Genomic DNA, 12,099 nt, shown 5'->3' on the forward strand with positions numbered 1-12,099 from the left:
TTGAATGATACAGCATGTAGCATACGCTACGACCTTCATCAAATTTTGTATACGTTGAATACGTTGTCCGGACTGGCATAGCGTAAGCTTATATTCCTTGGCAAGTCCTCGTCGAAACTGTTGGCAAGTGACCGAAAATATTGATTTTATGAAATTATAGATTGTTCCAGTTGATAAATTTGGTGATGCTTATAGTATGTCAGATTTTACTTCAGCATTGCGGCAGAATGTGGCCTGAGTCGTCGGTAGCTATCGTTTACAATAATATATTACTTTACGCAAACTTGGGCTTGAAATTAGCAATATCACGTCACGTGATGTCATAGGTTCGCGATAAAGCTGGAGATCACACAGAACCTTTCAAAATTGTTTGCGTTCACACGAACCAGATCATTTCTGGGGTTCGCACCATCCCTATAATAACGACCCCAATAGGGGTGGACCCGGATTGAAGTCGGGTCGGACATCCTAGTCAATTTGACTGACTCTAAGACCAGCAATCTTCGAAAACCTTTTGTAACGCAAGGAAAGGCTGTCATATCGGACTCTAGTATAGCCTACCGTGGCAGTAGTTATATCTTAAACAACTACTCTTCGATTAAAGTCGCCTACCGACACATTTCGCTTCATTTTCATTAGCCTACTTAAATGTTTTTATGCTGTCTTTTGTTACTTTTCATTCGGTTTACGGTACATGGCAATTGAGCATGGCTCTCCTTGCCATATTTTTCCATCACTATGTACATGCCAAGTTTGGTATGTAAATCAAATCTATTCGAAGTCGTTTGGACTCCTTCCTATATTTTCCATGTTTTAATAGGGTACAGTTTAGTGTGCACCTTGTCGTTCAGTGTCGGTCGAACTTAGATCAGTATCTGACAGTACATGCGTGAACGTTTTAACTTGAAACAGATTCGCAGTAACAAATAACTCTGTTGAGGTTTAATCATGAACCTATTGCATTGCTAAGCCCCAGGCTGTGAATCGTGAATCGAGAATGGTACTGGCAGCACTGTATCGAGCGTGCTGGTATGTTGCACATTTGTTTAAATGTTAGTCAAGTTAAGGATGCTTTGATGGAATTCTGCCAATGACTGTGGAAATCAGTGTTTGTGAAGCGGTCAGATCTAATTCAGGCCTGGCCAGTAAGTAATCTTTCGGGATTCCAGGCAGTGTAGCCTATCCCAGTGGCAGTTTGTCAGTTGAAGATATGTTAGAAAACACGAGATACACTTTTCCATCAATGTGACTTTAAAATCTACGCAATATTAATTGGTTTTGACCCATCATTAAATATTTTGGTTTGCTAAAAAGACAGTGGTGGAATACCAAAATACTATATTCTGATGGTTGTTGAAACATATCTGCATAAAAAGGCTGATAGAGTCAAAATTGATTTCTTGCTCGTATTTTCTATTCCGTTTTCTAAATGTTTAAGCCTATGTGCTAGTCAACTGTATGATCTCGCCCCGTTATTGCTACAAGGGTAAATGTTTTAAGTGTCTTCTAATATCATCGCAAACAGGTTATTTATGCGAAAGTTCCAGGCATTTCCAAGCATCGTTGTTGCTGTTATGTTTGTCATATGGTCGATTGATGCTTACATTAATCCCAATAATGATGTGATGATGTGATGTTACAGTTACTATTCTACACGCAGTCGATCCTGTACACGAAAACAGACTAACGCGCTTGTGGCGAGATAGCGTCAGAGGTGGTCAAAGTAGTCCAGAAAGCCACTCGAATAGAAGTAGCGAAGAAAAAATCTACTCAAATACGAGTAGAAGTACTTCTTTCATAAGCAACGTAAAACTACTTGAAGTAGAAGTAGAATTGACTGACTTTAAATCTACTCAAGTAAGAAAGTGGTTGTGAAAACGATCGTATTTCGTTCGCATGGACTGTCAAAAGCTGCAAATGGAGCTATGCGGTAGGTGTAGAGAGCTTGATTCATATTGATGCATCCCAGGAGGTGTCAATTTTTGACAGAATAAGCAGTCGTCCAAACCATGGGATGTAAATGATAATATTGATATAGAAATGCGATACTAATCCTTTGTTTACTCGAACACCCCGTTTTAGAGAATATCATGGCAAGGCGCCCTAGCTCCCCCATATTATAAGGTCCCTAGTTCCGTCGAAGAACAATACGGAGAAGTTGTGTCTGATACGGCTTTAACACTTTGCGTGATTAATACATTAATTGAAAATATGGCAGATCGTAAAAATGCCATATAGTGTATAGCTTTATGTTTGGAAAATATAAGGCATTACTACACTTGCTTTTATACTTTCACATGTATGTTCTCCAGACAAATGAACTGAAACTATAATTAGAAATCATCGTATAATACTCGTAATTGAAAGAAAAATACAATTACTACTTCTAAAAAGCGGGAAATACATTTCTTGTCTTTTGTCCAGAAAGTTTCAACGGTGGTCAGCTAAAACAGGTCTAACGTTAAAAAAGTCCAAGTCCACTTTTCAAGATTATAGGACACGTCATGGGCTGTTAGGTATAATAGGTAATTGCTAGACTGCGATACAGTAGTTTCAAACGTTATGGGGGTCATACTTACGGTGATAAAATATTTGATATAGGCGACAATGCGGTGTGAACGGATACCGCAATCCGGTCTCTAATTTATATTTATCGATACTTTCGTCAAAACATAGCTGTCACTCCATATCTACTGTGTGCGAAGCGCAACGAAAATTCTGGGCATCACATTACTTTCAGGAAAATTAAATGTTGGTACTGCGTGAAAACAGCCCCGAAATTCCTTAGGCTATCTTTCTTATTGGGATTAAACTTCTTCTACTTGACAAACTGAAAATAACGAAAAGTAAGTAAGTAGCTCACAAAATATTACGAAGTAGAAGTGGAAGTAGCGAAAAAAGATCTACTTGAATAAGTACCAGAAGTAGAGGAAAACTGCTTGAGTACTTCGAAAAAGTAGAAGTACTTCGTTACTGACCACCTCTGGATAGCGTAGTAGTATAGTCCAGGGCTACAACACCAATGGGTTGTGGGTTCGAGTCCGACCGAGGTCGACTCTAGAATTCTTACCTAAGTGTTGGAGGTTTATCTGGGCTCCTCCTCGCCATATCATCCGGGTAATCGGTGTCTCACAAAAACCTAGAAGTAGGCCGTGCTACAAGTCGGCAGATACGGAATCAAAAATAAGAAATATCGGCCTGGTGTAAATGACTATAGTAGTTGACAAGCCCATGAATATCAAAAACAACAACAACAACAACAACAAACGCGCTTGTGCAATTACCAATCAAATGCGACTTATAAAGACCGTGTACCACGTAAGCGCCGCCGCTCCCCGGTAACTGTACTGCATAATAGATATACAGCCTGCAGTAGTGTAGTCTGGCGAATTTTACACAGACTAATGGTTTTGCGCCACGTTCTCCGAATTGTTATGCCCATTCCAGACCCTAATACAGTGGTTCTCAACTGGTGTGCCATTTACGTCTCGCAAGGGAGCCACGAGATATTTTTACGAAATTTTGAAATTATGCGCAAAATAATTCCAGTCAACAGCAAACGATCAATAATCTAAATCTGGCTCGATGTGACGTTTGTATATTCGTGATATCAAAATTGCTGTCATTTCCGCAATCAATATCCCCCGCGAATTCGGACATATCGCGTGCCTCGATGACTGAATTAACTTTTGCACACTACGTTGATTGATCGCAAAGAGCAGGCATGGTTTGTTAAATCTATAATTGAACTGTGGGAGGCTGTCAGTAGAACTATTAAGGTAATGCTATCCTCGCGCGTGCTTTACACGATTTGCGTGGAAATGCGTTTGACATCCATGTTTATCGTCAAACAAACCTCATGAAATAGTATCGAAGCGCAGCCCGAAATTTCAACGAAATCGCAGCAGGTCAATTATGTGGTAACAGAGGTAGTAGCTAAGATTTCAAAATCTCACTCGGCAGCGGAGAAAGTTATTCTTCCGGCTTGCACTAGAATTGTAATGTAAATGTTTGGGACCAAAGCCAAATTTAAAACGATTCCCATGTCAAATGATACCATTCGTGGACGTATTTGTGAAATGTCCGCAGGTATAGAAGATGCAGTAATTGTAAATTGTAATGGTAAAACTAGAATTATCTGGTTGCTCAAGTCTGCTCTGTACCTTCCTTGTTGTTGTTGGTTTTATTAACGCATATAATTGGCGCTTGCAACTCGTGGTTATTTGCGCCCACACAGTAAATTTCATAATCGCATAATGGCATGTCTTCATGAACTTCAGTCTTTTTTCGGCTCATTTGCTGCCTCCTTTCACGAGTTCGGCTCTCTCTTCGTCTGGGCTTTTCAATGCGCTGTATTACAGCGGGATCGGCGATGAGGAGCCCAGATAAACCTCCGACACATAGAAACATGGCAGAGCCGAGACTCGGACCATCAACCATCGATGTCGTGACTACAGTGTTTAACCAACTGCGCCAACCGATGCTTTCGTGAACCATATTTGTGAGCTAATCTTTGCATTTCGCACGAACCACGACAGAAATTCTGGACGTTACTCGACTAATGTGAAAATTTACTTCTTGAAAACAGCCCTTCATTTCTTCTTCTCATCTCTCTCACTCTCATTAGCAGAACGTACTACTTCTACTTGACAAACTGCAAATGGCGAAAAGTAAGTAAGTTGATCACAAAATATTCTGAAGTAGAAGTAGCGCGAGATTGGATTTACTTGAGTAAGCACTGAAAGTAGAAGTAGAGTAGAAGTAGAAGTAATTCGTTACTGACCACCTCTGCCAAGCAGTGAAAATATCAATCGTGTAATTTCAAACTAAAATGTAATATGAAAGCATCCTTCATTTTCCGGAGAAAATAAGGAATGTGTACCTGATTGTTTTGTTTTATTCACAACATTGGCGCTTATCACATATAAGGTCATTTGCGCCCAACACGGTAATTTCATTAACGTCAGTGTCTTTTGCGATCTTTTTGTCATATTACGGACGACTTACATGCTCGCGCTCTCCCACCCTTGGTCACTCTCGTTTTTCGTGCGTCAGTATCTTGAGTCGTCTTGCTGCAGAATTTTCTGGCTCGAATTTTCGCCGTACTCTGGGCTTTTTCACATACTGCAATCGCAGCGAGGTAAGCGATGAGGAGCCCAGACAATCTTCTGACACATAGAAGTTGGTTGGCATGTTCCTTGGGGTCGAATGACCCGTGTTAGACTGCCATTCACATCGAACTGTTCTCCCCTTCGATCTTTAAAACTATAATTTGAATATTTGCTTCTGCCACCATGGGTGACACGTTTTGTCCGTACGGGCGACCTGTCGACCGTGAGCACCACGTTAGTGACCCCTGATCTACATGTTGGGAAAGTGGTGTTACTTAAGATCTGCTTCAACCCCCTTGATTAAAAGTATAGGAGAAGCTATTTCCGTCGCCTTCTAGTTTTGCATCTCATCGGTGAACATCTTTAGGAGATATGAATCTAGATACAGTCATCGCCATGGATAACGACAAAGTAGCAGATAACCACTGTGCGGTATGTTATGAACCAATGAAGGACCCGAGAATGCTGCCGTGTTGGCATCGGGCCTGTTACATGTGTATTCTTGGAATGACACAAACTGGCCAGGGCAGGTGAGAGTGCGTTCTTTTGATTCCACGTTTTAGTCGGGCACTGTATTCATGTATTGGGTTGCCACATGTCGGCTGGGCACGGAGTACCCCTAGTTAATGTCGGATTTGGTGCGAGGAAAGAAACGTTGATGTCCCAATTAAGGATATTACATGACGTGCATTGAGAATTCAGCGTGTCCAAATTTACGATGAACGCAGTCAAAATCTTAAATATCATTTGTCTCGATGGACCAGGTCGAACGATTTTAAACTCATACAAGACTTTGCTTTATTTTTCCGGGCGGGCCAAATGTAAAGGAGAAAATACTTTGGCGGGCCGAGATAAAAGTTCAGTTTAGTGCTTTTCACCCGCACAAACAAACAGAAATATTTTTGAGAAAAAGAAAATGAGAATATCCCTAACAATATTTTGTTGTGCGAAAAGCAGGCTACCGGTTTAAGCTATACAATGTCACAATAAAATGACAATAATCCTTTCTCTCGTTTTGATTTCAATTATAGTGTTGGGTTTTGTACAAGATCTTCTAGTGCAGAGGTCTCAAACACGCGGCCCGCGGGCCGCATGCGGCCCGCTAGAGCATTTTGTGCGGCCCGCGACGACATTTTGGAATTTCAAGTACTCAACAATATATTCAAGTGGGATATATTTTTTATAGGTATAAGAACTTACATTTCACCCTAAAACTACTATGAAAATCACTGACATCTCAACAAACTTCAGTATCACATCACTTTTAGAAGCTATACTATGTGTTAGAATATCAGCTTACGTCACATATCTAGTTCATGACGATAAAACATGACCCGTTGATGATTCGTGACTGAAAATTGTGATTTGGTTTGGTGTGACCTTCTAGTATATAGAATTACTCGATTTGAATTGATTGGGTATAATTGACTCGAGTTGAGTCGGGCGAAAATCAGAAAAGGACTTCCGACTCGGAACGGCGACTTGTTGATCCGGCGGACGCAACAATCTATGAAACTGTCATGGGAATAGTAATATATCAGAAGGTCGTAGCTTGCGTTGCGTAGGGTATATAGCTATCTAATCAGGTCAGTATGGCAACCTGTGGCATTCTATGACCCCCGTAACGTATAGTTGGTTACATGCTGGGTGTTGTTTGTTCTCTTTATCGATGTTATTATCGGTGGCGAGCAGGGTAGTAATACGCTCTACAGCTGAAACACCAATGAATTATTCGCCGATCGGACATTTCTATTCCAGGGGTTCTTAACCAGGGTCCGTAGACCCCATCCGGGTACGAAGCACCACATCAGGGTGTGCGAGATGAATTGTGGAATGAGGCCTATATACTGTGGAATATGTTCTTGGTCAATTTAATTCAACTGGAAAATAGTGTTCGCGCTACGCGCGATTTTATGTTAATACGCTTTTTGATTTTAATATTGGTACCATCAGAAATTGTGCTGAAAATGGACCGTGGCTACGAGCAATCTCATTGGAAGTACAAGGGGTTCGATTGCTAAAAAGATTAATATGGCTCAATAATGATTATATTGAAGTTGTTATTGATGTGTTCCAATAATAATCGAAGGCAAAATCTAACGCTGATTTAATTTGAAGTTGGCAATGACAATAACAATAGCCTATACTTATGACAACTTTATCAAAACCAGGATTAGGCTACACCGCTCAAATGTCTGATATCAGATCAATCTTCAGTAGATTTTAAAATATTCTACATAAAATTGTGGCACGTCAAAGGTTCACTAGTTACAATATTATAACCCGAAAGTTTTACGATGTCATGATGCAAACTCATTAATTAAAAAAATATGCCCGGCACATAAACAATTTTATTCAAATATTTGAAACTGTGATTTTTTTCGTGTCAAGCGTGAATAATGCAATCCTAAATTAAATTTCCACGATATTTGTGGAATGCATGTCTGCGAGGTCCCGTCAAATAAGGCCTACTTGGAAATTATACATTGAATATCCCTATTATTGATGCTGCGGCCCGCGGCTTCATTAAAAACTAGAAAATGGCCCGCGAGCACATTTGAGTTTGAGACCTCTGTTCTAGTGCTTGGATGGCGAGATCTTTATAATAACCACCCAGCACTCCTATCCAAAATATATCGAATGCTCCGTTACTAAAAAATGCTTGCTGACATAAATCGTTTCTAAAGTATGACAAAAGGTCGCAGAGTCTCCAGTTCGTCGAATTGGTGCAAAACTCGCATGTTCGTTTTAATGCTTCTGCCTGATGGCTAGGGGAAAAGCTCCAAAACTATAAGGAGAGCAGGTAAATTAAAGCTCTCTACCTTATGATACACTGATTCAACTTTTCTGTTTCAATTTCTGGTTTTCTGTCTCGCGAGTAAATGGGAAGAGCAAAGATGGTCACGATACCGTGTGTTTGGCTCAAAACCTCGGTCGATAACTTTAAATTTCATAGTGGCTCGATAGTCGAAAGCTCGATAGCAGTAAATCCGAAACTAAAACTAAACTAAAATACAAGGTTTAGTGTAGGCCCGTTGCCCGTGGCCACATAAGGATCACGAGAAGATTTTGAGTGGCCAGCGAAGTAATTTGCGAAATTGGTTGTATTATAAAATAATTACACAGGTAATATACTATGAAGTTGCAAGGCCATTAAAAAAAATTGATTAGGCTGGGTGCAAAAGTTGAGATGTGGAGGACTAAAATATCAGCTCCAACGCATTTGCGTAGCCGGGGGGCAGCCACATTTTCGTAGATCTTCGTATATGACCATAAAGTAAGATTTAGGACTGTTGACTTGAAAATTTTATTAGCACTGCTTGCAACTTATTGTCAATCAATTTCTTGCTTTCAGTATTGGTATACCCCTCCTGAAAATTGAAAATAAAAAATACGCCTAATTTACAGAAATGAGTCAATCTATATTCGCAATTATGAGAAAAAGTGTCATCCAACATGCAACTTTGGGTCAGCAATCTCGGAAATATCGTCGGCGATGAAAACTTTGCACAAAACGATAGAGGCATGTTCGCCGAAGTCAGGGATATCTAGAACTTCTGGATATCCCGGGCCGAAGTCTTAAATATTGATATGTCCAAGCGACGAATTGGCCTATCCTTTCTAAGGGAACACAGCCATATACAGAAGCGAGCCGCAATATATGCAAGTAGCAACATTATGGAGCAAACTCATTCATTGCCTTTGAATTTTCACGCTTATCGCGGCTAGGAGTTTTCATGACATCATTGTTAATGATTTTGATGCGTAGGCTACTAAGATACAGAGTTGTATCCAAGTCACAAGGCTCCGAGTCACAAGTCAATCTTACTTTTATAGTTTTGACTGGAGTCAAGTCGAGTCATTTTTAGTTCACTACCGAGTTAAGTCCGAGTCCAAGTCATCGAGCAGAGGGTCGAGACCGAGTCATGATAATATAAATCGAGTTCGAGTCCAAGTCATTGCGTTGACTGCTCAGTTTCGAGTTGAAGTCTTGTTAAAACCACTTTTTTTTAACACTATCTTTGGTGATATCGAATTGTTCGCATTTAAAATATACTAATTCTTCTCACTTTTAACAGTTTCTAATCGCATTTTCAATTATCACTACCAATAGGATTAACTATTCTTCGAAATTACAATGAAATGTCGGTCTTGGCCTTCTGGGACTTGAGTCATATGACTTGGTCCGAGTCATGCGTAATGACTCGAGTCCAAGTCGAGTCAATACACAGATTGAGTCGAGTCGAGTCGACTCATTTCTGTATTTTGAGAAAATGACTCGAGTCAAGTCGAGGCATCGAAAAATCGCGACTCGAGTCGAGTCATGACTCGAGTCATTACAACCCTGCTAAGATAAGTCTTGTTTTCACAGTTACCTAATACAGTTCACTCCTATCTGACGACTAAAGAAAGGTCATCAACATTCAAGTGACCGCGCAATGGTTTGTAAATCTCATGTGGCTCTTGGGCAGAAAAGGTTGACCATTCCTGATTTAATGGCATCTCGCTACGCTTACACATCAAAAAGAATGCATTTTTAATATTATAATAGTGTGCCACAATTTTACGGGCATGTATGACATACAGAACGTGCAGACAAAAATTGTACGCAACACGTACGAAACATGTCTGAGGCACACGATTTGAAATCGGCGTGAATCATTTTCCTCTGCGCGTCGCTTTGTACTATTATAGGGTTACTATACGTCCTCCAATTCCAGGTTTTTGAAAATGTCCTACGAGGACGCATTAATGTCCTCCTTTGGGGAAATTCGCTCTCCTTTGCAGCTGTCACAGCTAAGGCAACGGACAGATTCGACTGAAAATAGACATAAATGACGCTAAATAGCACATACTGATGTTTGAGCGGGTAATTCGGGAGTCGATCGACAGTGATTAACTTTTTTTAGTCAACACCACTGAATTCAAGTAACAAGTGTGTAAAAGGGGATTCGAACGAAAGTGATGGCTTTGATTTTAGTCAACTTCACAACTTTTCTAGCAAAAATAGAAAATAGTCTTGATCAACTAACTTTTCTGATTGGGTTAAAGTGTCTTCCTTTCCCGATTCCAAAATATGGTAACCCTTACTACTGTCTAAGCAGATTGCAAGGACGGGACCATTCGGTGCTGACTTCCGACCATTTCGACGATCGAGCATATCAATATCGAAATTTTTGGCAAAGGTTTTGTTGCCGCCGATCTTTTTGGCACCGCACGTTGCCAAGCGGTATGTTGCCCAAAACTTCACGTCTTCACGTGTGCCGACGCAGAGGGGTTGTTCTCGAAGCTAAAGTGTCTCATAAGCTCGCCCTTGCTCGTTACACACCGCATACACAAAAGCATCCTAACAGTCCACGACGTGTTGTTCAGAGAAACCAGTCGGACAAATCTTATCATGAATTCAAACCCAAATTTGTAATACAAGGGTCGGAATATTCTCATAATCAAGCCATATTTTCCGCTTGTCCTGCTCACTGACTATAGGACCCACCACAGTGACTTTGGATAACTAAAAACTATTCAAAGAAAATCGTACGAAGACTTTTTATGCCAGAAATTAAACAAATATTGAAAACATATTAGCTGAGCGCTCTGGTTCCGTGGAGACCCAAAATTATACCATTTGCGACCCATACTTGAAAATGCCTTAAACGAAAAAATTTCCTTACAGTAACTTGCAAATTTGAATCTATAATGATGGTATTTACTAGAGATGGTGCAAACCCTTGAAAGGTTCTGGTTCGCGTTAACGCGAACGATGAATCTATATAGCTATGGCGTCACCTCACGTCATATTGCTAATTCTAATCCTAAATCTCCGCAAATTGTAATATTATTGTACACAATAACTAGCGACTACTCAGGCAATATGCTACATTGCTGAGGTACATGCTAACTTTTTAAACGTCGCCAAATGTATTGACTGAAACAATCAAACGCTATAGTCAACCAATAAAATCAATGTCTTACGTTACTTCGCCAACAATTTCGACAGAGACTTGTAAGGGAATGTAAGCTTACGCATTGTCGGTCTAGGCTAGACCTGACAATGTATTATGCGTCTAACTATTGCTACATTGATAATGATCATAGTGTGAAACGGGTTTCTATACTTGCTACCGATATCACCTCATAAACAAGTCATACAGTAGTCAACATCGCAATCGCACGGATTTGGTTTTTATGATGCAATGAACATAGCAAATCAAGATGGATCCCGTACGCTTGCTAGATATTTTACATTACACAGCGATGAATTCATTATATCAATTTCGTTTAAAAACAGAATTTCAACCAAAGATGTTTTTATGACGTGCAAAATTGTAATAAAGTAAAAAGATTAACATTGCTAATCGAACTGGTATTACAAAAATATGATGATTGTTCACATAAAGAAAGCAGAAAGTCAATTTTACATCATTTTTTCCGCGTGTCGCAGTCTCAGACGGGCTGATTCGCTGTATGACTACCACGACATCGGGGATGGTAACATGTGTCCCGCGGGCCGGACCCGGCCTGTGAAGATATTTTTTTCTAACTTTGTATATATTTGTGTGACGTCATAATTAGCGATATATAATATTGTTGAACATGGTTATTCGAATTCTCGCCATATTGCTGACGATATCCCCCTGATGAGCGTCAGCCGAAAAGCTTCGGGAATAAATGGAATATTTTATTCAAATGTGTCATGATGTTCTGTACTCCTAAGTAGTAGTATAGATCGGTCGTGATGTGGCAGGGGTTCTTATGGGCCCGCTGGTGAGGTGCCGCGAAACTCGTGTTGGTGATGGCACCCTTGTGACCCCCCTTCCGCTGGTGAGGTGCCATGTGTTCTTATGGGATCTCTGGTCATGGTACTCTTTCCGGTATAGGCTTCGTCGGTGATGTGCCGTGAAAACTCGTGTTGGTGATGGTACCCTTTCAGACCCCCTATCGCTCGTGATGTGCCATTGCTTCTTACGGGATCTCTGGTGATGTGCCA

General features: G+C 40.4%; 1 protein-coding gene across 2 annotated transcripts in view; it reads left to right on the top strand.

The window, feature by feature from the left end:
* The first annotated feature begins 5,468 nt into the window (after window positions 1–5,468).
* The window catches only part of LOC145442210 (uncharacterized), a 109,793-nt gene continuing 103,162 nt past the window's right edge, over window positions 5,469–12,099 (top strand). For both annotated transcript variants that reach the window (XM_080320111.1, XM_080320113.1), the window contains exon 1: window positions 5,469–5,641. In XM_080320111.1, coding sequence (XP_080176237.1) covers window positions 5,484–5,641 — 158 coding nt within the window. In that variant the 5' untranslated portion in view covers window positions 5,469–5,483. The remainder of the gene's footprint in view (window positions 5,642–12,099) is intronic.

This window comes from Botryllus schlosseri, chromosome 7 (genome assembly GCF_051294905.1).
Source record: "Botryllus schlosseri isolate E-star chromosome 7, Bs_hap1, whole genome shotgun sequence".
Taxonomy (NCBI): domain Eukaryota; kingdom Metazoa; phylum Chordata; class Ascidiacea; order Stolidobranchia; family Styelidae; genus Botryllus; species Botryllus schlosseri.